Source organism: Balaenoptera musculus, chromosome 7, assembly GCF_009873245.2.
Source record: "Balaenoptera musculus isolate JJ_BM4_2016_0621 chromosome 7, mBalMus1.pri.v3, whole genome shotgun sequence".
Taxonomy (NCBI): domain Eukaryota; kingdom Metazoa; phylum Chordata; class Mammalia; order Artiodactyla; family Balaenopteridae; genus Balaenoptera; species Balaenoptera musculus.
The window spans coordinates 86,973,041-87,000,190 of NC_045791.1; the positions used below are offsets into that span (position 1 = coordinate 86,973,041).

The following is a 27,150-nucleotide window of genomic DNA, read 5'->3' on the forward strand; positions in this document are numbered from 1 at the left end:
TGGATTTTAAGAATCAACTCTGTATCAATTATTTACCTTTTAAATCTTATCCTCTTTGGGAGATGAGTAAAAGATAACTTGTATGCCAGCCGGAAAGTAAACAAAATTAAAATTTCCTATTCAAGACAAATTTGAATAATATCTTAGGGATGTGAACCATATAAACAATTCAAAAATTTACACTCTAAATTCACCACTCTATTTTTGAATGACTTGGACTGATCATTTAATTTAGTTCTATATCTCACCATTTCCCCCAAATATTTAGTTTCTTTTAAATGTAAATTAAAAAATTGTTTTATTCTCTACGTACATTAAGCAAATAATTATTAATTAGATTATCGATAAATGCCATGGTGGAAAAGTACAGGGTACTGAGAAGGGGGACCTAGTTTACTCTCAGGATTTGGCAAACCAAGTAAGACTGTTCCCCACATGGTAATTAAGGTAACAACTATTATATTTTACGAGAAAACTTTTTATCACATTTTTTTCAAGTTTCAAAATTTTGAGTGTTGTATCAGCGAATATAATAAAGCTTGAAAAATGCAAACTGACTCTTAAGTCAAGTCATAACAGGGGGGATAGACTGGGAGTTTGGGATTCACATGTACACACTGCTATATTTAAAATATATAGATAACCAACAAGGACCTACTGTATAGCACAGGGAACTCTGCTCAATATTCTGTAATAACCTAAATGGGAAAAGAATTTGAAAAAGAATGGAAAAAAATAAATTAATTAATTAAAAAGAAAAGTCACAAGAGTTGGGTAGTATTTTGTGATCACTTTTTAAAAATGACCGCCTGTCTTTCTAGGTTGCAGGTTTGCTGGTGCTGAATTATAGTGATGACTACCACCACTGGCTGGCTGCCAAGAGTCTAGGGCAATGGCTACAGGAGGAAAAGGTGAGAAATATGACAGGTCATCCAGCATCACCTAAGGACGATTGGTGGGGTCCGTGGAAAGTTGGGAAGGTGTATGTAATTGAAAAGGGCCAAACAGATAAAGCAGATTGGGACCCTTTTGTTTCAGAGCGCGATTCCTTCAGGCTGAAATGTTACTACTGTCCAGAACTGTCCAGAACTCATTCTTTTTCTACAAACACTGAGGACCTTATATTTTCAGTTTATCCACTAGGTGGCACTCATACATGCTTGGTAGACAGACTTTCTCATTCTGGAAAGGGGTTAGAGAAAATTTTAGAATTTTCTACTCTCCGGAGCAACATAACCTCCCCCTTTTAACCAGGATCTAGATATGTAACTTGTGTCATGGATTCTAGTACCAGCTCTACCATTCACGAGCTGTGTGACCTTGCTCAGGTCATGTAATCATACCATACATTCTTAATTTTAATTCTTAATTAATATAAACCGATTGCCGTCAAGTCTCTTTGGGCTTAAAGGTTATGACTATGACGTATAATTAGATATCACCTCATTTGAAGTAATAAATTTAAAAAGTTACTAACCTTATCTTATATCTTCCTTACTTTAAGTATTATTTTCTAATCAGATAAGGGGATTCTCCTGGTTTGTAAGTCAGACCTACTGAAAGTTAACAGACCTAATATACTAAGCTTTATTTCCAGTGTTACCGTAGCTGCTTTTTGTTAAGTTGCAACTGGGCCTGTAATTGACCGAATATTATTCTGAGAAAGCTCTGCCTCTCTGAGGAGCATCTGCCAATTGAGGCTAAACGTTTCCTCTTTCTAACAAAGCAAAAAATCTTGATCTTTGTTTCCTGAGTCTCATTCTTGCTAAATTTTTACAAGAGAGAAGAAGGCATCTGTATTATCTTCTAGGTCTTTTCTAGTTTCTTCTCAATCATTATCTGAATTTACCTCCTTGTAATCTTCAGGAGACTCCTCCCTCCTCCCCTTAATGTTTCCTTTGTGTTATTTAGACACCTGATATTATAGCTGCTTTGTGTCAGAACTAATAGTTGAAGTATAAACTTAATCCATGTTTTGTTAGTTTGTTTTTAAAATGTGCTTTGAATCTTCTTCCATGATCATAGACACATAGAGTAGAAGAGTGTCTAAAATAATAACCAGTTTACCTCCTTCTATGTACAGGTAATGGGAAAACATCTTGCTCAAATATCACTCAGATAATTGATGGAAGAAAAGAAACTAAAACCTGTTTCCTCATTCTTAACTTGCTGCTCTTTCCCCTTTTATCCACGGGGAATACGTTCTAAGACCCCCAGTGGATGCCTGAAACCATGGATAGTACCAAACCCTATATCTACCAAGTCTTTCCCTATGTGTACATACCTATGATAAAGTCTAATTTATAAATTAGGCACAGTAAGGGAATATCTGAATTGCCAGCATCACTACTCTTGCGCTGTGGAGCCATTATTAAGTAAGATAAGTGTTACTTGAACATAGAACTGCCATACCGCAACAGTTGACCTGACAATCCAGGTGGCTATTAAATGACTAATGGGTGGGCACTGCTGGACAAAGGGGTGGTTCAGCTTCTGGGTGGGACAGAGCAGGATGGTGGGAGATTTCATCACACTATTCAGAGTGGTGTACAATTTAAAACCTATGAATTGTTTATTTCTGAAATTTTCCATTTAATATTTTCAGACTATGGTTGATCACAGGTAACTGAAACCACAGGAAGCAAAACTGGGGAGAAGGGGGGAACTTACTGTACTACACCTATCTCTATCCAACCTAGTCAAAGAAACTAAAACAAATGGTGGTGCCTGATTTACTAATAGATAGGGCAAAATTTTAATACAGCATGGCTACCTAACAAGCACCTTCAGGAAAACCTTCAGGATTGCCTACCATGTGCCAGGAACATGTGGTTCACAACATGGGTTTGCCTATTAATTACATATCTTTGCTTATGAAGTTCACAAATTCCATTTTTTAAAAATATATATGTATATATAAAATTATATTATATTACTTATTTAACATCCTGGATTAAAAGCAAAAGAGCTGTAGCAGAAGACTGATGTTCAGAATTTCTCACTTTTCACTCTGAGGAAGGGTCTGGGTATTAAGAGTCCTGTGCCCAATTGAACAGCAATTTACCTTGTTCTTGTGACAGACACCCTGGATCAGAGAAAAGAAGGAGTAGGGAAATTATTTACTGCTCAAGAAGGTAGATGATGTTAAGTTTGTAACTTGAAAACACTCTGCTGGACCAAATTTCCTCCAATTTTACTGTCACTACAATTATTTCCCTTACAGGTCCCTGCAATTTATGGAGTGGATACAAGAATGCTGACTAAAATAATTCGAGATAAGGTATGATAGTCATATTTAGCCAAATTTATGTGTGTATATATATATATATATGTTTTTTTCCCTTTGCCCAAGGAACCCATTGGTGTGTAAAAGAACAAATCTGGTCAATTTCTGTCATTTGGGTCTCTGCCATCCTGCTTTACTATTTTTGATGTAATTTTCAAGACTGAATACTTGATTGGAATGATTGTTACTGAATGGTTTTGAGATTAATTCACTCAGCAGTAGTTTATTGAGTGCCCACTCTATGTTCACTATTCCAAGTGACAAGTTAAAGCCTTTGTAATTCAGCTTATGTGATAGGGCTAGTGAAACAAGTGGAGAAGGTAACTAGGTGCATAAGAATTTTGCCTAAATTGAATACCTACCTGCTGAAAAAGGAAAACCAGGAAGTGTACAGCACTGGGGCCATTATTTTTTAGTCCTCTTGGAGGAGTTTTTGAACTTAGTGAGTTATAGTTCGTGGGTGTATTAAATGAACCCTGTATGTATTACCTCAGTTATATAGTCTTTCTTGAAATTGTTCCAATGACCAAGATGAAGATAAGTTTATCTTTTGCTTTCATATCTGCTAGCTGAAATATTTGACCCTTCCTCTGAGAATATCTCAGCCCCATCTACTTCCTTCTTCTTGTTATAAGAGATGGACACTTGTTTTTTTCTTACATGAAACCTTCATATCCCAGAACACAAAGAAACTTTATCTCATGAATGTTAACTAAATTCCCTTAACGCCACCAAAGTTTTCTCATTAAGTTATATATTTTTTCGTAAAAAAGATACAATTTCAAAGTTAAAAAGATTCTTCAAGAAAATCTGCTGTAGATTGTTGGAATATGTATTGACACAGGATCTCTGTAAACAGAAAAAAAAGCTTTGAAAATAAGAACATGGCCACATACCCATGACCAGAAGAAAGACACTGAGAATTTATGCATTTATTTATCTCTGATTTTATTCCCTCCTCCATGATATTCCTGAGAATAGATGTTAGTGAGATTATATATCCCAGGTAGATTTTTGTGTTTTCATAGCCCAATGATGTTGTGGGAGCAGTAAACAATGATGAGGATACCAGAATGGGAAGGGAATAAAATTGGGAAATTCAATTCAAGCTGTAGATTTGGCAGGTTGAATAGAATATAATCAGTCCTAGTAATTTCGGAAAACACTTTACAAGACCATATCATGTTCTTCATGTGATAGGTTAGTTTAAGGTGAACCCTGCTTTTATCAGAGGCAGTTAGGTTTTCAAAATTTGGCTGAATAGATTAGCACAGACAAAATAGTGGTATTGCCTATTATATTTGATTATGAGTGATATGGGCTCATATTAAAAACGTATGTTGAGGGGGAGACCTTCAAGATGGTGGAGGAGTAAGACGTGGAGATCACCTTCCTCCCCACAAATACATCAGAAGTACATCTACATGTGGAACAACTCCTACAGAACACCTACTGAACGCTGGCAGAAGACCTCAGACTTCCCAAAAGGCAAGAAACTCCCCACGTACCTGTGTAGAGCAAAAGAAAAAAAGAGAAAACAGAAGCAAAAGAATAGGGACGGGACCTGCACCAGTGGGAGGGAGCTGTGAAGGAGGAAAGATTTCCACACACTAGGAAGCCCCTTCACGGGCGGAGACTGCGGATGGCAGAAGGGGGAAGCTTCGGAGCCACGGAGGAGAGCGCAGCCACAGGGGTGCGGAGGGCAAAGTGGAGAGATTCCCGCACGGAGGATCGGTGCCGCCCAGCACTCACCAGCCCGAGAGGCTTGTCTGCTCACCCGCCGGGGTGGGTGGGGGCTGGGAGCTGAGGCTTGGGCTTCGGAGGTAAGATCCCAGGGAGAGGACTGGGGTTGACCGTGTGAACACAGCTTGAAGGGAGCTAGTACACCACAGCTAAGCAGGAGAGAGGCCAGGAAAAAGTCTGGAGCTGCTGAAGAGACAAGAGACCATTGTTTCAGGGTGCGCAAGGAGAGCGGATTCAGAGCACCACCTAAACGAGCTCCAGAGACTGGCACGAGCCGCGGCTATCAGCGGGGACCCCAGAAACGGGCATGAAACGCTAAGGCTGCTGCTGCCACCACCAAGAAGCCTGTGTGCAAGCACAGGTCATTATCCACACCTCACCTCCTGAGAGCATGTGCAGCCCGCCAGTTCCAGGGTCCCGTGATCCAGGGACAACTTCCCTGGGAGAACACACGGCGCGCCTCAGGCTGGTGCAACGTCACGTGGGCCTCTGCCGCCGCAGGCTCGCCCCGCCTCCTCCGTACCCCTCCCTACCCCCGGCCTGAGTGAGCCAGAGCCCCCGAATCAGCTGCTCCTTTAACCCCGTCCTGTCTGAGCGAAGAACAGACGCCCTCAGGCGACCTACACGCAGAGGCGGGGCCAATCCAAAGCTGAACCCCAGGAGCTGTGCGAACAGAGAAAGGAAAATCCCTCTGAGCAGCCTCAGGAGCAGTGGATTAAATCTCGACAATCAACTTGATGTACCTGCATCTGTGGAATACCTGAAGAGACAATGAATCATCCCAAAATTGAGGGGGTGGACTTGAGAATAACGATATATATATTTTTTTCCTTTTTCTCTTTTTGTGAGTGGTCGTATGGCTGACAGGGTCTTGGTGCTCTGGCCGGGTGTCAGGGCTGTGCCTCTAAGGTGGGAGTGCCGAGTTCAGGATATTGGTTCACCAGAGAACTCCCAGCTCCACCTAATATCAAACAGCGAAAGTTCTCCTAGATATCTCCATCTCAACACTAAGACCCAGCTCCACTCAATGACCAGCAAGCTACAGTGCTGCACACCCTATGTCAAACGAATAACAGGACAGGAACACAACCACACCCATTAGCAGAGAGGCTGCCTAAAATCATAATAAGGTCACAGACACCCCAAAACACATTACCGGATGCGGTCCTGCCCACCAGAAAGACAAGATCCAGCCTCATCCACCAGAACACAGGCACTAGTCCCCTCCACCAGGAAGCCTACACAACCCACTGAACCAACCTTAGCCACTGGGGGCAGACACCAAAAACAACGGAAACTACAAACCTGAAGCCTGCGAAAAGGAGGCACCAAAAACAGTAAGTTAAGAAAAATGAGAAGATAGAGAAACACACAGCAGATAAAGGAGCAAGGTATAAACCCACCAGACCAAACAAGTGAAGAGGAAAGAGGCAGTCTACCTGAAAAAGAATTCACAATAATGATAGTAAAGATGATCCAAAATCTTGGAAATAGAATGGAGAAAATACTAGAAACGTTTAACAAGGACATAGAAGAACTAAAGAGCCAACAAACATGATGACAACACAATAAATGAAATTAAAACTTCTCTAGAAGGAATCAATAGCAGAATAACTGAGGCAGAAGAACGGGTAAGTGACGTGGAAGATAAAAGAGTGGAAATAACTACTGCAGAGCAGAATAAAGAAAAAAGAATGAAAAGAGTTGAGGACACTCTCAGAGACTTCTGGGTCAACATTAAATACACAAACATTCGAATTATAGGGGTCACAGAAGAAGAAGAGAAAAAGGAAGTGACTGAGAAAATATTTGAAGAGATCATAGTTGAAAACTTCCCTAATATGGGAAAGGAAATAGTTAAGCAAGTCCAGGAAATGCAGAGAGTCCCATACAGGATAAATCGAAGGAGAAACAAGCCAAGACACATATTACTCAAACTATCAAAAATTAAATACAAAGAAAAAATATTAAGATCAGCAAAGGAAAACCAACAAATAACATACAAGGGAATCCCCATAAGGTTAACAGCTGATCTTTCAGCAGAAACTCTGCAAGCCAGAAGGGAGTGGCAGGACATATTTAAAGTGATGAAAGGGAAAAACCTACAACCAAGACTACTTTACCCAGCAAGGATCTCATTCAGATTCGACAAAGAAATTAAAATCTTTACAGACAAACAAAAGCTAAGAGAATTCAGCACCAGCAAACCAGCTTTACAACAAATGCTAAAGGAACTTCTCTAGCCAGGAAACACAAGAGAAAGAAAAGACCTACAATAACAAACCCAAAACAATTAAGAAAATGATAATAAGAACATACATATCAATAATTACCTTAAATGTAAATGGATTAAATGCTCGAAATAAGACATGGATTGGCTGAATGGATGCAAAACAACACCCTCATATATGCTGTCTACAAGAGACCCACTTCACACAGGAGACACAAAGAACTGAAAGTGAGGGAATGGAAAAAGATATTCCATGGAAATGGAAATCAAAAGAAAGCTGGAGTAGCAATTCTCATATGAGACAAAATAGACATTAAAATAAAGACTATTACAAGAGACAAAGAAGGACACTACATAATGATCAAGGGATCAATCCAAGAAGAAGATATAAGAACTGTAAGTATTTATGCACCCAACATAGGAACACCTCAATACATAAGGAAAATGCTAACAGCCATAAAAGGGGAAATTGACAGTAACACAATCATAGTAGGGGACTTTAAGACCGCACTTTCAACAATGGACAGATGATCCAAAATTTAAAAAAAGAAGGAAACACAAGCTTTAAATGATACATTAAACAAGATAGAGTTAATTGATATTTATAGGACATTCCATCCAAAAACAACAGAATACACTTTCTTCTCAAGTGCTCATGGAACATTCTCCAGGATAGATCATATCCAGGGTCACAAATCAAGCCTTAGTAAATTTAAGGAAATTGAAATCATACCATGTATCTTTTCTGACCACACCTCTATGAGACTAGATATCAATTACAGGAAAAAATCTGTAAAAAATACAAACACATGGAGGCTAAACAATACACTACTTAATAACCAAGAGATCACTGAAGAAATCAAAGAGGAAATCAAAAAATACCTAAAAACAAATGACGATGAAAACACGACGACCCAAAACCTATGGGATGCAGCAAAAGCAGTTCTAAGAGGGAAGTTTATAGCAATAAATTCCTACCTCAAGAAGCAAGAAATATCTCGAATAAACAACCAAACCTTACATCTAAAGCAATTAGAGAAAGAAGAACAAATAAACCACCAAAGTTAGCAGAATGAAAGAAATCATAAAGATCAGATCAGAAATAAATGAAAAATAAATGAAGCAAACAACACCAAAGATCAATAAAGCTAAAAGCTGGTTCTTTGAGAAGACAAACAAAATTGATAAACCATTAGCCACACTCATCAAGAAAAAAAGTGAGAAGACTCAAATCAATAGAATTAGAAATGAAAAAGGAGAAGTAATAACTGACACTGCAGAAATACAAAGAATCATGAAAGATTACTACAAGCAACTGTATGCCAATAAAATGAACAACATGGAAGGAATGGACGAATTCTTAGAAAAGCACAACCTTCCGAGACTGAGCCAGGAAGAAATAGAAAATATGAACAGACCAATCAAAAGCACTGAAATTGAGACTGTGATTTAAATGCTTCCAACAAACAAAAGCCCAGGACCAGATGGCTTCACAGGCAAATTCTATCAAATATTTAGAGAAGAGCTAACACCTATCCTTCTCAAACTCTTCCAAAATATAGCATAGTGAGGAGCACTCCCCAAATCATTCTACGAGGCCACCATCACCCTGATACCAAAACCAGACAAAGATGTCACAAAGAAAGAAAACTACAGGCCAATATCACTGATGAACATAGATGAAAAAATCCTCAACAAAATACTAGGAAATAGAATCTAACAGCACATTAAAAGGATCATACACCATGATCAAGTGGGGTTTAGCCTAGGAATGCAAGGATTCTTCAATATACGCAAATCAATCAATGTGATACACCATATTAACAAATTGAAGGGTAAACACCATATGATCATCTCAAGAGATGCAGAAAAAGCTTTTGACAAAATTCAACACCCATTTATGATAAAAAACCTCCAGAAGGTAGGCATAGGGGGAACTTACCTCAACCTAATAAAGGCCATATATGACAAACCCACAGCCAACATGGTTCTCAATGGTGAAAAACTGAAACCATTTCCACTAAGATCAGGAATAAGACAAGGTTGCCCACTCTCACCACTATTATTCAACATAGCTTTGGAAGTTTTAGCCACAGCAATTAGAGAAGAAAAAGAAATAAAAGGAATCCAAATCAGAAAAGAAGAAGTAAAGCTGTCACTGTTTGCAGATGACATGATACAATATATAGAGAATACTAAAGATGCTACCAGAAAACTACTAGAGCTAATCAATGAATTTGGTAAGTAGCAGGATACAAAAGTAACGCACAGAAATCTCTTGCATTCCTATACACTAATGATGAAAAATCTGAAAGAGAAATTAAGGAAACACTCCCATTTACCACTGCAACAAAAAGAATAATATACCTAGGAATAAACCTACCTAAGGAGACAAAACACCCATATGCAGAAAACTATACGACACTGATGAAAGAAATTAAGGATGATACAAACAGATGGAGAGATATACCATGTTCTTGGATTGGAAGAATCAACGTTGTGAAAATGACTATACTACCCAAAGCAATCTACAGATTCAATGCAATCCCTATCAAATTATCAATGGCATTTTTCACAGAATTAGAACAAAAAATTTCACAATTTGTATTGAAACACAGAAGACCCTGAATAGCCAAAGCAATCTTCAGAAAGAAAAACGGAGCTGGAGGAATCAGGCTCCCTGGCTTCACATTACACTACAAAGCTACAGTAATCAAGACAGTATGGTACTGGCACAAAAACAGAAAGAGATGAATGGAACAGGATAGAAAGCCCAGAGATAAACCCATGCACATAGGGTCCCCTTATTTTTGATAAAGGAGGCAAGAATATACAATGGAGAAAAGACAGCCTTTTCAATAAGTGGTGCTGATAAAACTGGACAGCTACATGTAAAAGAATGAAATTAGGGGCTTCCCTGGTGGCGCAGTGGTTGAGAATCTGCCTGCTAATGCAGGGGACACGGGTTCGAGCCCTGGTCTGGGAAGATCCCACATGCCACGGAGCGGCTGGGCCCGTGAGCCACAACTGCTGAGCCTGCGCGTCTGGAGCCTGTGCCCCGCAACGGGAGGGGCCGCGATAGTGAAAGGCCCGCGCACCGCGATGAAGAGCGGTCCCCGCACCGCGACGAAGAGTGGCCCCCACTTGCCGCAACTAGAGAAAGCCCTCGCACGAACCGAAGACCCAGCACAGCCAAAAATAAATAAATAAAATAAAATTAAATAGCCTACTTTAAAAAAAAAAAAAAAAAAAAAAAAAAGAATGAAATTAGAACACTCCCTAACACCATACACAAAAATAAACTCAAAATGGATTACAGACCTAAATTTAAGGCCAGACACTATAAACTCTTAGAGGAAAACATAGGCAGAGCACTCTATGACAAAAATCACAGCAAGATCCTTTTTGACCCACCTCCTAGAGAAATGGAAATAAAAACAAAAATAAACAAATGGGACCTAATGAAACTTAAAAGCTCTTGTACAGCCAAGGAAACCATAAAAAAGACAAAAAGACAACCCTCAGCATGGGAGAAAATATTTGCAAATGAAGCCACTGACAAAGGATTAATCTCCAAAATTTACAAGCAGCTCATGCAGCTCAATATTAAAAAAACAAACAACCCAATCCAAAAATTGGCAGAAGACCTAAACAGACATTCCTCTAAAGAAGATATACAGATTGCCAACAAACACATGAAAGAATGCTCAACGTCAGTAATCATTAGAGAATTGCAAATCAAAACTACGATGAGGTATCACCTCACACCACTCAGAATGCCCATCATCAAAAAATGTACAAACAGTATATGCTGGAGAGGGTGTGGAGAAAAGGGAACCCTCTTGCACTATTGGTGGGAATGTAAATTGATACAGCCACTCTGGTGAACAGTATGGAGTTTCCTTAAAAAACTAAAAATAGAACTACCATACAACCCAACAATCCCACTACTGGGCACATACCCTGAGAAAAGCATAATTCAAAAAGAGTCATGTACCACAATGTTCATTGCAGCTCTATTTACAATAGCCAGGACATGGAAACAACCTAAGTGTCCATCGACAGATGAATGGATAAAGAAGATGTGGCACAGAAGCCTCTTAGATAACCTCATCCACCAGAGGGCAGACAGCAGAAGGAAGAAGAACTAAAATCCTGCAGCCTGTGGAACCAAAACTACATTCCCAGAAAGACAGACAAGATTAAAAGGCAGAGGGCTATGTACCAGATGAAGGAACAAGATAAAACCTCAGAAAAGCAACTGAATGACGTGTAGACAGGAAACCTTCCAGAAAATGAATTCAGAATAATGATAATGAAGATGATCCAGGACCTCGGAAAAAGAATGGAAGCAAAGATCAAGAAGATGCAAGAAATGTTTAACAAAGACCTAGAAGAATTAAAGAATAAACACCTAGAAGAATTAAAAAACAAACAAACAGAGATGAACAATACAATAACTGAAATGAAAAATACACTAGAAGGAATCAATAGCAGAATAACTGAGCAGAAGAACGGATAAGGGACCTTGAAGACAGAATGGTGGAATTCACTGGCATGGAACAGAAAAAAGAAAAAAGAATGAAAAGAAATGAAGATAGCTTAAGAGTCTCTGGGACAACATTAAATGCAAAAACATTCGCATTATAGGGGTCCCAGAAGGAGAACAGAGAGAGAAAGGACCCGAGAAAATATTTGAAGAGATTATAGTTGGAAACTTCCCTAACACGGGAAAGGAAGCAGCCACCCAAGTCCAGGAAGCCAGAGAGTCCCAGGCAGGATAAACCCAGGTAGAAATCCACTGAGACACATAATAATCAAATTGACAAAAATTAAAGACAAACAAAAATTATTGAAACAACGAGGGAAAGACGACAAATAACATACAAGGGAACTCCCATAAAGTTAACAGCTGATTTCTCAGCAGAAACTCTACAAGTCAGAAAGGAGTGGCATGATATATTTAAGGTGATGAAAGGAAAGAACCTACCACCAAGATTACTCTACCTGGCAAGGATCTCATTCAGATTCGACGGAGAAATCAAAAGCTTTACAGACAAGCAAAAGCTAAGAGAATTCAGCACCACTAAACCAGCTCTAAAAGAAATGCTAAAGGAACTTCTCTAAATGAGAAACACAAGAGAAGAAAGAGACCTACAAAAACAAACCCATAACAACTAAGAAAATGGTAATAGGAACATACATATAGATAATTACCTTAAACGTGAATGAATTAAATGCTCCAACCCGAAGACACAGGCTCACTGAATGGGTACAAAAACAAGACCCATATATATGCTGTCTACAAGAGACCCACTTCAGACCTAGGGACACATACAGACTGAAAGTGAGGGGATGGAAAAAAATATTCCATGCAAGTGGAAATCAAAAGAAAGCTGGAGTAGCAATACTTATATCAGATAAAATAGACTTTAAAATAAAGAATGTTACAAGAGACAAGGAAGGACACTACATAATGATCAAGGTCATTATTGTCAACTAACCTATGACAAAGGAGGCAAGGATATATAATGGAGAAAAGACAGTCGCTTCAATAAGTGGTGCTGGGCAAATTGGACAGCTACATGTAAAAGAATGAAATTAGAACACTAACACCATACACAAAAATAAACTCAGAATGGATTAGAGACCTAAATGTAAGACCATACACTATAAAACTCTTAGAGGAAAACATAGGAAGAACACTCTTTCTTTGACATAAATCACAGCAAGGTCTTTTTGGATCCACCTCCTAGAGTAATGGAAAGAAAGACAAAGATAAACAAATGGAACCTAATGAAACATAAAAGCTTATGCACAACAAAGGAAACTACAAACAAGACGAAAAGACAACCTTCAGAATGGGAGAAAATATTTGCAAATGAATCAACAGACAAAGGATTAATCTCCAAAATATATAAGCAGCTCATGCAGCTCAATATTAAAAAAACAAACAACCCAATCCAAAAATGGGCAGAAGACTTAAATAGACATTTCTCCAAAGAAGACATACAGATGTCCAAGAAGCATATGAAAAGCTGCTCAACATCACTATTTATTAGAAAAATGCAAATGAAAACTACAATGAGGAATCACCTCACACCAGTTAGAATGGTCATCATCAGAAAATCTACAAACAACAAATGCTGGAGAGGGTGTGGAGAAAAGGGAACCCTCTTGCACTTTTGGTGGGAATGTAAATTGATACAGCCACTATGCAGAACAGTATGGAGGTTCCTTAAAAAACTAGAAATAGAATTACCATATGACCCAGCAATCCCACTACTGGGCGTATACCCAGAGAAAACTATAATTCAAAAAGACACATGCACCCCCGTGTTCATTGCAGCACTATTTACAATAGCCAAGACATGGAAGCAACCTAAATGCCCATCGACAGACAAATGGATAAAGAAGATGTGGTACATATATACAATGGAATATTACTCAGCCATAAAAAGGAACGAAATTGGGTCTTTTATAGAGACATGGATGGATCTAGAGACTGTCATACAGGGGGAAGTAAGTCAGAAAGAGAAAAACAAATATTGTATGTTAACGCATATGTGTGGAACGTAGAAAAATGGTACAGATGAACTGGTTTGCAGGGCAGAAATTGAGGCACAGATGTAGAGAACAAACGTATGAACACCAAGGGGGGAAAGTGGTGGTGGGGTGGTGGTGGTGTGATGAATTGGGATATTGGGATTGACATATGTACACTAATATGTATAAAATGGATAACTAATAAGAACCTGCTGTATAAAAAAATAAATTAAATTAAAAAATTTAAAAAAATTTTTTTAAAAATATGTGGCACATATATACAATGGAATATTACTTAGCCATAAAAAGAAACGAAATTGAGTTATTTGTAATGAGGTGGTTGGACCTGGAGTCTGTCATACAGAGTGAAGTAAGTCAGAAAGAGAAAAACAAATACCGTATGCTAACATATATGGAATCTAAAATAAAATGGTTCTAAAAAACCTAGGGACAGGAAAGGAATAAAGACGCAGACGTAGAGAATGGACCTGAGGGCACGGGGAGGGGGAAGGGTAAGATGTGACAAGGTGAGAGAGTGGCATGGACATATATATACTACCAAACGTAAAATAGATAGCTAGTGGGAAGCAGCCGCATAGCACAGGGAGATCAGCTCAGTGCTTTGTGACCACCTAGAGGGGTGGGATAGGGAAGGTGGGAGGGAGACTCTAGAGCGGGGAGATATGGGGACGTATGTATATGTATAGCTGATTCACTATGTTATAAAGCAGAAACTAACACACCATTGTAAAGCAATTATACTCCAATAAAGATGTTAAAAACGACAAGAACAACAACAACAAAACTATGTTGTGGCTTTCAGTTCTATTAGTCTTGGGTTGAAAAGTAGGGGTGTTTGTCATTCAGCATGCTTTAAGAAAAAGGGAATGAGAACTGAAAACCGAATTTCAAAGTTAGGGATCCATAAATATAGTCAAGGACTTCTGTGATTTGGATTATAAAAGTAAGTGGAGATCACTATGAAACTTAATAATCCAGTATGGAAGTGAAAGGTGATTTTTACTATTTTTCCCAGAGTGTGAGGTAGTACTCTGGTTTTAATAATCACACTGAAATAACCATCTGACCCTCTAACCATGTTGCTGGTACTCACTCACTCCCAAGTTACTTCTCCTAAGGAATGCGTTTCAAAGGGAAATAAAGGCTTTCCTCTATTTCCTTCAGTGCAACAATTTCCTTGGAGAAAAGCAAATCAATGAATTATTTTGACTTGTTCCCTCCCTCAATAAAGTCTTGATTATGAAATATACCATTTTCTAAATAGGTCAAAGTAGACTTACTAACAAGTAAATCTCAAGACAGCTAAGAATAATATAACATTTGCCACATTCAAGCTAGGAAGGTTAATTTGTGAAAACTTTACAGAGGGTTAAGCATGCTGTAAAGTTCAAGCCCTTATTAGCATGTCTAAAGCAGTGAACCCTTTCATAGCAACTTCTCAAAGTTTGTGACTTATACAGCATTCCACATTTTTTTGTTTGTGAATTTTACTCTCTAATAAGTTTGCATTCTTTTTCAATTTTCAGCTATTTTTAGACTTCTTTTTTTCTTCTCAATTGATTATTTTGTCGATGTCACCCACGAAATAGCTTTAGGTCTTAAGTACTCTAAATGCTCTGATTTGCATCTACTGGAGACCTGAATTCTGTTGCCCTTTGACTTTGCTTACCCCAGGTGACTGTCTCAGCCCTAAAAGAACTAATTGTACCTTCTCATAGTGTTTCCCAAAATGTACCATGCAAACTGCTTCATCTTTCCTAGTTGAGAAGATGAAGATCTCTTGCTGATGGTTATGAGTATGTTATAAAGACATCTAAATAGTGGAGCAGCTGTGTAAGTCCCTGTGAATTTAACCTGTCAGCACCTGCATCCTTGCTCCCTGTTAACTGTCTAATTTTTTAATTTGATAGGGTACCATGCTTGGGAAGATTGAATTTGAAGGTCAGTCTGTGGACTTTGTGGATCCAAATAAGCAGAATTTGATTGCTGAGGTTTCAACCAAGGTGAGAAATTTTCCTTCATGTTTTGTTGTTTTATTTTATTCCCTTTAGACTTTCCTCTTTTGTAATATCAAAATCTTCCTTTAAGTCGAGGTCATCTTCCAGAAGCATCAGAGTTGAGGGAAAAAAGGGTCTCATAGCAGTTAAAATTGATATATTACAAAATCAGTGCATTTAAAGTTATAACTTTTACTTACAGAGTGATCTTCATGGCCTGATTTAGAGGCTGTTTACTGTTATTTTAATTTTTCTTCTCTCCTCTTGTGGTTCCTTAGCTCAAGACTTTAACAATGTCAAATAAAAGGGCTGTTCAATTGAATATCAGGAGTCAGAGCGAATGGTCTGCCAGAGAGTCAAGAACACTTTATAGAAATCAGACCCAGTACAGTAATCAGAATCTGGGGTCATTTTGTGCAGGGAAAAGTATTCCTGAGCACACTGAATATTTAATGTATTATAGCTCAGTTCAAAGAGTAGTATTCATGACGATGACTGTATCACCCCAAAGTGAGATATGTTTATTGTATATTTACAGGAAGGTATAGAGTACATCTTAGAAAGATGTGTTGATTTTGAGTGAATATCTGTTAATGTAGTTGTGAGTCTCTTGGGCTACAGCCTCTGTCGTTGGGGACCATAGAGGTTGGTGGGGTAGGCAAGCAAGTAGGCACCATGGAGAGAATACTGTGATAAATGCTGTCCTTGGAATGTGCATGAGGTACCATAAAGGCATGTGTGGGGAAACATCCAATGAAATAGGTGGATCAAGGGAGGTTTTTACAGAGGAATTAGGCTTGTTCTGAGACATAAAGAGCAATTCGGTAGATGGAGAGCTAGGAGAACTTCGTTTCAGGCAGAGGAAATGGCATGTGTTGAAAGGCACAGAGGTATGAGACGATACGGTGTCTCTGAAGAGTTATGTGTAGTTTGGTGTGGCTGACCTAAGGGTTCGCACATATAGGTTCCCACATTTGGCCAAAGATGAGTGGAGATGGACGGGGCTAGAGCTAGATGGTTTAGTACCGTTGGCTAAATAAATCAACCAACTTGGAGACTACTGGGAACCCATTTGGCATCATTTTGGAGCAAAGTAAACTGGATAAAAGAGCAGATAACTAGAAAGTTATTGCAACTAATTAGGACAAAACTCGTGAAAGCCTAGCCTGAGCAGTAACAGCAGGAAAAGAGACAGCAGGGTGGCTTAGACAAATAGGAGAAAGAGGTTTTAACATATTTTCCTATGAAGTGGTTTTGTTTGAGACACAGCATGATAGAGGGCTATTTTTATAGAATTTTAGAGTTTAGAACTACCTTGGAGATCTAGTCTAGATTTTCCAAATGTGAGAAGTATTGGCCTGGAGAAAGTCACCTTAAAAAAATTCTGTGGTCAATTAAGTTTGAAAAATACTGCATAATATATTCCTGTCTTGGAGATTCCTAGCAAATTCATATATCCCAGTTTCTGTGAGGTCTTGCTTACTTCTGTCATTCTGTACAGAGAGTATATGGTGTGTTTGTGTAGACACCAGATTGCAAATTTCATCTAAAACCTTTCACAGACTTTGAAATCATTCTAAATTCAGAATGTGCTAGCTGACTCTCGAAGCTGGGACCAGTGTGGGCACCCAGCCCTCTAGGCTTTCTCTCTCTCTCTCTTATTTCTTCTTTTATGGCTTTGGGGAACTACTTCTTGGGTAAATGCCTGTGAAAATGGATCTGACTCCTAGCAGTGCTTAAAACATAGGTAATGATTATGATATGCTCTGGGATCCTTTTATGAAGCCTACCATTTAAATGCAAATGATTGCACAGTAACCTAAAGGGACCAGGGGTCTACACTAGCTTAGCGAGTCCTCTGACTCAGACTGATTTTATCCATTAGCCCCACTGCATAAGCCTAATGCACAACAGCTCTACCTCATCCAAACTTTATTGCAAGTTGAGGATCAAGTGGTATTTAAAGCATGATATATCTATTACTACATCTGTTTAGTGCTGAATCAGGCAATAATACTTGGAAATTCCATTGCTACTGGTTGTTAATGAGGCAAAACATGGGAAAGATATTTGTTAATTATGGAAGCAACCAATTTCTTAGGGATAACTGTTATTACTGTAATCAACATTTTATACAAAACAGCAAGGTACTTTGTTCTCATGAAGAAGATAGAGTTTGTGGCATTTGCTGTGCCTTTCTTACAAATTGATTGTTAACTGCCAGCCACTCCCTAGTAGTTAGCAATCAATCTGTTACCAAGTGCAGAGCATCCTGAGATGTTTATGATATTGATGTGTTGCTCATAGCTGGACCTTCTCTCTTACTCTCTGTTTTTTAAAATGGCAGGATGTCAAGGTGTATGGCAAAGGAAATCCCACGAAAGTGGTAGCTGTAGACTGTGGGATAAAAAACAATGTAATCCGCTTACTAGTAAAGGTAAGTAATTTGTTCCATCTCAAGGATGGGGGTTTCTAATATTGATCGTTAGTGTTAATCTGATTTCCTCTATCTGTTTCAGAGAAAGCTTGTGTATTCTGTCAGAATGTCAGGGGATATACTCTCTTCTTTTTGCCTTTGATCTATTAAATAACACATTTATTCCTGCTAAAATTAGAGATGTAGATTTCTGTTAAAAAAAAAAAAACCTCAAAGGCCACAAAAACACAGAAGGAAATGAAGACTGTTCTTTTCACTTACTGACTGACATTCTGAGACATGACACACTCAGTTTCTTGGGGTTTAGAGATAACCAAAAAGGTAGTCAGTAGGAGAACTCCCCCTTTGGGTTACATTTATTATGTACCACATGTTTGTAGGGATCATGCCCTGATATAGTACAAACTTGCACATTGCTTTATATCAACTCTTAGAGAACCAATTGAAGTTAGACCTTAAAAATACTTGAGGAGAACGTAACCATTATTACAATGTTTTCTTAAACATTGTTTTGTTGGGATTTCTCCTTCTCCTCTTTCTCTCTCTGTCTCCCTCTGTCTCTTTGTCTTTCTATTTCTCTTATACACATGCACCCCACCCCTAGATATATTTGCATAACACCAGATTAGCATGGGTAAAGGAGAATTCTTCAATTCACTTTTTTTGTTATAGAATATCAGCAACATCCAAATCATGATTTTGAATGCTGATCAATTTTATTAACAAAAGTGTGCATGGACCCTTAAATAGTAGATGCTGTGGTTGGCCTAGCCATATCTCCCTCTCATTTTATCATTTTAAGACATTTTGTTCATCTTCTAATTGCAAGTGTCTGCGTCTTATTGCCTGAGGGCTCTCTTTGGTTGGTTGGAGGCTGCTGGCAGGCAGGAAATGACATAGAATTAATGATCCCTGGAGCAGCCCCAATCAATGACAGAGTATAAATTCCCCAGCTCCCTTGCCACATTGCTAAGCTGTCTTTAGGTGAAATATGCTACACTGGCTCTCAGAATTCCCCAGTGGGCTGAAGCTCCTTTTCTTCATTGTAGTAACTGCCTGATAATGCACACTTTATGAGGGTCTTTCCCCATGTTGCTTTCTATTGCTATTTCCTGGAAACCCCTCGAAAGAAACTTCTTTCTCTCAAATTCTTATATCAGGAAATGCTTCTAGGGAAATACTCAAAGACATCTTTCCATCCACTTTTGTATAGAAAAGTTCTAATTTTTCTATCAGAATATAGGTATTATAGATAATATGAAAGAACCCTAGGAAAGAAATCATTAAAATTTGGTCAGACAAAAAATACAGAATTGAAAAAGGTGAGAGGTGGACCAAATTAAATTTTGGAGAAAGGGATTTATCTTCTTTTTTGCAACTCCCTCTCCCAGAGCTAGGGAAGATAACCTGTATTCCTGTGTGCCCAGTCACGAAGCCTTTAGGTCTGCAGCCTCCTGAAGTGTGGGAAAATGCATTATCTATTTTTTCAGAATCAAAATGTAAATAGTGTTTTTTTCCTCCACTTTCTATCCTAGGGTCCATTTACATCACACAAAATATGAGTCAACAAAGAGTTTTTTGCTCAGCATTATTTATTTGAATCGTGGACTCAGTTTCCCTTCCCTTTCGGGAGTAATTAACCAAGAGAAGGTTTACCACTTCGGCGAAGAAAAATATTATTAAATTGACCATTCTTGTGTTTCTTTTCCAGCGAGGAGCAGAAGTGCATGTAGTGCCCTGGAATCATGATTTCACCAAGATGGAGTATGATGGGCTTTTAATTGCCGGAGGACCTGGGAACCCAGCTCTTGCACACCCACTAATTCAGAATGTCAAAAAGGTACAGTGAACCTGGGATAGTCTGTGTCTGTGTGTGAAGTGGAGAGAGTCTGCTCTGCACGGCCGAAAAAGCTGTAATATATTTTATTTATACAAGTAATTTTTTAGTACTCCTATTTGTGACCTCTGAGGCAATGTCAGCACAGATAGTATATAGGGGGAACCAACGAGGAGAGAGTTCCACAGGAAGAAGAAAAAAGAACTTCAGACAAAGTGACTGGGATTGTGTCCTTGAGTGCATAGAGCTGGAGTCCAATCTCCAAATGTGTTGTCTGTACAACCGGAAAATGACAACTTGGGACCTATAAGACCTTCAAGTTTCCAGAGAAATATTAAATTAGATTTAGTTTAGTCTGGATGTTAAGTACATTCTATTGAACTTTAATGCTGCAAATTGTCAATCCTGTCCTTATTTATCTTCTAACTTTTTATTCAATTACTATTGTCTTTACCTTATAAATTAAGAAAAAAAAATGCTTCATTTCATTCCTTCAGAGATTGCATTTTTTGGAATCGTTCTTCTGGAGTAATAAAATTTTTCCCTGATTTAGATCTTGGAGAGTGATCGCAAAGAGCCATTGTTTGGAATCAGTACAGGAAATTTAATAACAGGATTGGCTGCTGGTGCCCAAGCCTACAAAATGTCTATGGCCAACAGGTAAGGCAGTTATGCTTCTGTTTACATGTCAAACTGGCTCTGAAATACTGTTAGTAACTAAACCGAAAAGACTTAGAAAACAACGTGCCATTTTCTTCAGAGTAAATCGATAAGCACACTACTATATGGTTCACAGTTGGCTGACTACCTGATACCACTTTTATTGCATTTTTGAAAGGCAGCCTTCTCTAACGATAACTTTGCCGTAGTTTAAAGTTATTTTCCTTTCCTTGGCATAAATTGAAGTTATAATACTCAATCAAATAATATTCCAAGGGAAATTGTTCTGATTTTAAGCTTGATTTCAGAGCACTGATAACACTGTAAAACTCTAGTGTGACTTAAGAACCGAGAAATCTTCAGCTCCTCTTGGTTTTACTTCCTTACCCCAAATGATGTTAATTTATTCAACATGGAACTTTCCCCCACAGTCCACCCTCCACATAAAGTATAATTCAGATTGATTCAGGACTGAGTTGTTATCTCTTTATTATCCCCCAAGAACTCTTCTTTGGCTTTAAAATTACTGTAGCTCCCTTAAAATAAGTGGCTTATATTTGTCTCTGTTCAGCTAGTGAGCAAATCTTAGCTTTTTGTTATGAGTGCAATTCCCCTTTTCTAAAACTGATTACAGAAGTTTAATAGACCTGATATTTAACACACAACAAAGCTTCCTGAATTGATTTTTGTCCTAAAATGATTGGGATTAACAATCTGTGACTTTTCTCATGGAGTAATTTTCACTGAGCAATTGAAACTTTTGAATTTTAATAGGCTTTTCTTGTTCACTATTTTACAACTAATGCATTTATATTCTTTTCTTCACTTTTCCTTTTCCATATCCTTTTCCCCCTTTTCTCTCCAGAGGGCAGAATCAGCCTGTTTTGAATATCACAAACAGACAGGCTTTCATTACTGCTCAGAATCATGGCTATGCCCTGGACGGCACCCTTCCTGCTGGTTGGAAACCACTTTTTGTGAATGTCAATGATCAAACAAATGAGGTAAGTGCTCTCATTAAACCTGTTGAGTGAGTGATGAGAAGTGCAGGACTTTGAATACTCTGTTTTACAATGGCCTTTCCCTTGTTTATGTGGGCTTTTCTGGGGTGTGTATGTGGAAGAATTCTTGTTACAGATTATTTCCCACAGCCCTCTGCTTTTTAAAAAGTCATTTCTCTCTGTCTTATTCTCTTATCGGTTGACTCATTAAGATCCACAGTTTGAGTGGTTAATCAATGGCTGTCTTACACATTCATTGCTAATGGGTGGTTGGTGGAGGTCTGTTTGGGCCCAGTCTGCGTGGGTCTCTGGGACTCACTTAGCACTGAAGTAGCCTTTGAGAAGACCCTTGGAGAAGTAATTTAGGAGTTGGAGAAAAGAAGAGGATTTGAGTTTATTCTGAACAGAGCCTAGAGGGGCCTCAAAGGCTATAGACCAAATCAGTTGTTTTTAATAAGGGAACCACACCAGTTGAATCTTTATTGGCCTATTTTTATTAGTACTGTTTGTTTTTAGAATGTTCTCAAACTTTTAACTTAATTTTTAAAGTTTGAACTTTATTGTCCACTGAATCATACATAGTCCTGGTTGACATTCTTTGTTACTGAAGGAATTTCTTCCCATTTCTTTTTCCTTTAGGGGATTATGCATGAGAGCAAACCCTTCTTTGGTGTGCAGTTCCACCCAGAAGTCAGCCCAGGGCCAACAGACACTGAGGTATGTCAGAAAGATGAGGCCTATTATATATTAAAAAATTTTTAAATCAGAAATATATTTATGTGAAAAATTGAGAAACCAAAATAATCACCTGGGTGGTCTTAGTACAGAACATTCTTAAAAAGAGTGCTTTGATAATGCCCATATTGTAAGAAAATTTCCCCATGAATATCATGGAGGAAATTTCTATCTTTTTAAACAGTTAAAGTGGGAAAGCGCTTAAGAAACTGATGCCATGTGATTTTTATTTAAATGATTATCATTCTAATATATTTAGTTCTGAAATTTACAATTGTGGTACTATGCAAATGAATTCCCTCTTGCTATCTCGTTCTCATAACTGAAATGAAATTTTAATCCCCCATCTGTGACTTCACAAAAACCCCTATGGCAACTGGTTGCGTAGCCACGAAGGAAGAATAAACAGCAGCAGGAACAGGAAGAAGGTCAGGGGTGTCGGGAGGGGAGAGGGTATACGTGCACATACATATGAGTCAGATGGCTTAAGAAAAGAACCATAAGGAATGCTTAGAGGAGTTTTGTTTTTAATTTAAATATTTTTACTTTTTTGTGTGAGCTTCTGGTTCAATGTTCAACAACATCTTTCCAAACAAGAGCTTGTGGTGATACTCAGAAAAGTCTGGGAAGTCTGAAGTGACTCTTCCTCTTCTATACCCTAGGGCCTCCAGTAGTAATGCTGACAATTCTTCCTTGTCAGCAGATGCTCTCAGAAAAGACACCTAGGTAAAACAAAGAGGAGAATAAAAATTTTCCCATTGTAGACTCTACTTCCTCATCCCTGAGTTACCTTTTCAGATATTTGTATTTTGTTCTTGTTTTAATATTATTAGGAAAGAATGGTTCTTAATAGCCAAAGTCACTACAACATTACCTACCCATGATGACACTCAAAAATAAAATTTAGTTTTGTATATCTATTGCCTAATGCATGTTAATAGTTTTTTAACTTAAAATTTAAATTATTTGCCTATAGTAGGACATCAGATTAGGAACACTGAAATTAAGATATGTGATATCCAGTATCACTTAGTTCTTTTTTTCTCCTGTCCTGCCAAATAGTTGCAAAATAAATATCTTTGTTGAAATTTGTCACGTCTAGTGCAACAGTGGAAGTAAATCATTGATAAAGTTTAAGAATAACCTTAGAGATATTTTTATACATAATACAATCTTCAGAGATATTTTTGACCTGATAGAAAATTTAAATATCCAGTTATTTCTAACTTTAGGGTGCATAAGTAATATAGCTTCATTTTTTTTTTTGCATAGTTAGAATTTTATTTAGAAGAAGAAAATGATTCATAATTAAGGGGCTGAAAATGACATTCTCAGAAGGCATTGTTTGAAATGTTCATTCTCTGCTGAAAACTTTTTTTTTTTTTACATCTTTACTAGATTATAATTGCTTTATAATGTTGTGTTAGTTTCTGCTGTACAACAAAGTGAATCAGCTATATGTATACCTATATTGAAAACTTTCTTTTAATAGGATTTGACATGAGCAGTTAGAAGTGTTTATTTGATCTAATTCTTATAGTAGTAAATATTTAGTTTTGCCAGCTTTGGCAAAACAAAAACAAAAACAAAAAAACCCAAAAAACAAATACTGCATAGCAATACTTATCCTAAAAATTTATTTGTTGCTTATCTAAAGTTCAACTTGAACTGGGTATACTGTATTTTATCTGAGAATTTTGTGAGTTTTGAAACTTCTAACTAGTTGGCTATATTTTTTTTCTAGTACCTGTTTGATTCCTTTTTCTCACTGATAAAGAAGGAGAAAGGTACCACAATTACCTCAGTTCTACCGAAGCCAGCCCTAGTAGCGTCTCGAGTTGAGGTCAGTATATGTGGGCTTCCTTTTGGTTTGTGTATTTTGGATTTTCTCTATTGTGTGATGACTTCTTTTTTAAGTGAATGATGTAAACCTTTTTGATGTCTATGAAAAATGATTGGTAATATTGCAATCACCCATCATTTTAGCATCTAATTATTTGGTCTGTTCTAGATGATTCATTGGATGTTTATTGGAATCTTCATGTTTTGATTTAAAAATCATATCTTTTAAAGTTCACTTCTTCTAGAACATTTGTAATGAAAATAATTTAATAGAGAATAAGGTTTAATTTAGTTTCAAATTTGATATATTTTCCATTACTCAATAAACCATAGCCCTATGTATGCTTGAGATACAGTTCAGACTACAGAATCATTATAGATGATAGAAATTTTTGTTTCAATGAAAAACCCAAGCAAACTTTTGGACAACCCAATACCTCTAAAGAGCAGATAGATAAGGATTAATATAGTGTAAGACTTGACTCCTTATTTGTTTGAATATGTATTTAATATGGAAGGGTTTCTACGCATTTCCTTCATTGTTAAGGCACACCCACACCCACACCTTTATTACATAAAATTTAGAAGGGTGTATGTATATTTTTAAGTATATATATATATATAAAATCCTCTTTTTATGAACAAAAAGAATTGATTTATATGTTTACATGAAATGATAAATTGAGTTAGATGGTTTGTTTTAAAGATTTCTATGACAGCCTTTTTTCCTGAGATGGAGAGATGGGAGGTAATCCAGCCACTCAATGTGGAATCAAACTGTGGATTCTTGGTAGCTAAAGAAGCCACCCCACCATACAGTGTATTTCTCAAAATATCAACTCATGTTTTTCAGATGCTTTTCTTTTTTTAAATAGTGAGGGAAAAGTGTAATTTGGGATTCTACATTGCATTGCACATAGTAGGCACTCCATAAATACAAAACAAGTTTCCCAAGTCCTTGTCTCTTGCAGTGACCTAGAACATCTTTCTCCTCTGAAGGGCTTGGCAGTTGTGGTTAAAAAATAAGCAGAATTATTATTTGCTTGAAATCATATATACAATTTGTATGAATTTCAGTATGCTGCCAAAATATGATCTTTTCATTACTGTATTTTCTGTAAATATTTCTGGACTGAACTGCAAAGTAAAGGCAAAATGTAAATATGAAGGTGTCCCTGTGTCCCCTTGCCTCCTGTGTTTTCTCTTCGTTTGTTAGGAAGGGCTTGTTTGTATTTATGCCTATTCTTTGTCCAGTGGAAACCCATGGACATTTAGTCAATTAAATTTTAAGGAAATTTTTATCTAAAAATTATATATATAAATTATATTTATTATATATACACATATAGATATACATTTCTATATATATTTATGTAGTTATTTTTAGATATTTATATATGTTTAATTAAAGTGTAGACCTCTTCCAAAAAGTTTTTACTTAAGTGAAAAAAACCATGATCTTTGGAAATTCCTTTTTGAAATTAGAGATGTTTAAATTGTTGGTCTTTTTACTCATATTATGTATATTTCAAAACATTGTACTTTAAATCACCACATAAACACAGACAATATAGTTTATCTTTCCCATACTTAACAATGACTAATTTCCCCATCTTAATAATAAAAGCAATGCTATCTTCTTATTGCTTACAGGTTTCCAAAGTCCTTATCCTAGGATCTGGAGGTCTGTCCATTGGTCAGGCAGGTGAATTTGATTACTCGGGATCGCAAGCTGTAAAAGCCATGAAGGTGAGAGACTCTGATCTTTGCTGGAATTAATATACAGTCCCTTTAATGAGTCTAATTAGTATTTTATAATTTAGATTTATGACACTACCTCTTTTCAAAGTCACTATAATTAATTTCCTTCCACATCTTATATGAAAGGAAGTTTGATCACAGACAAGATTTTTAACTTAAATGTGCACACCTGCAAATTAAGAAGGTTGGATTGATCTCCAGAATTATCTATGTTATCACCTATTTATATTGAAAACATAAATCTACACTTATAGATGTTACTCAGTGAGGCAGTGAGCTTTTAAAACATATTTGTCTTTTGTGTGAAAGAGGGAATTTGGGTATCCCTGGTGCTCTAAAGTACTTCAAGTGTTCTACAGGATGCTTCAGGCATCTCTTTGGTTGAAAGGGGGAAGATCCAGCTGGAGGAACAAAGGCAACAATGCCTTTTGTTCAAGCTTTAGAAGTTATTGCAGGTCACCTACTTCCCCCATCTGTGACTTGGACTGGATAACCTACCAGGAAGGTATGGCTGGATTTTCAAGTGGAATAGAGGGTTTGATACCTAAGTTGGGAAGAATATCCTCCCTGTTTCTTCAGAGTCTCTCCAAATCTCCCCAACCTTTATCATAGTAAAATAAACCTTTAGAAAACTGACACTGTAAGTGTAAGATATTTCTATTGAAGAGCTAACTTGGCTTCTCTTTGGTGTCCTTATTTTCCAGGATAGTCCCCGTTTTGGTGCTAATCAAGCCATCCAAAGTCAATGTGAGCTCTCTGTGACCTTGCCACAGGCTTTGTGGTGTCAAGCCACTCTTACCAAGAGACCTGGCTAGGAGAGAGCAACATAGGGAAGGAAGCAGGAGACTAGGACAACCAACAAGAAAAACAGTTGGCCAAAATTTTCCTTTTTTCCTTTGCTTTATTCAGTATTCTATATACAGAGATTTTCACCTGACAGATGTCTGTTGAAAACAGACACAACCCCCCAATTACCTTACTCATCTTCCCATTTGTTTTTATTTTTAATACTCTTCTCCATACACCCATGGATGTTCACCCCATGCACACATGT

At 37.5% G+C, this 27,150-nt stretch overlaps 1 protein-coding gene across 1 annotated transcript in view; it reads left to right on the plus strand.

Annotated features, from left to right (window-relative positions):
• The window catches only part of CPS1 (carbamoyl-phosphate synthase 1), a 144,369-nt gene that overhangs the window by 22,524 nt on the left and 94,695 nt on the right, over positions 1-27,150 (plus strand). The window contains exons 4-13 of the mRNA XM_036859099.1: positions 822-911; positions 3,224-3,280; positions 15,737-15,829; positions 18,171-18,260; positions 19,972-20,100; positions 20,651-20,757; positions 21,623-21,761; positions 22,398-22,475; positions 24,238-24,336; positions 25,989-26,084. Coding sequence (XP_036714994.1) covers positions 822-911; positions 3,224-3,280; positions 15,737-15,829; positions 18,171-18,260; positions 19,972-20,100; positions 20,651-20,757; positions 21,623-21,761; positions 22,398-22,475; positions 24,238-24,336; positions 25,989-26,084 — 978 coding nt within the window. The remainder of the gene's footprint in view (positions 1-821; positions 912-3,223; positions 3,281-15,736; positions 15,830-18,170; positions 18,261-19,971; positions 20,101-20,650; positions 20,758-21,622; positions 21,762-22,397; positions 22,476-24,237; positions 24,337-25,988; positions 26,085-27,150) is intronic.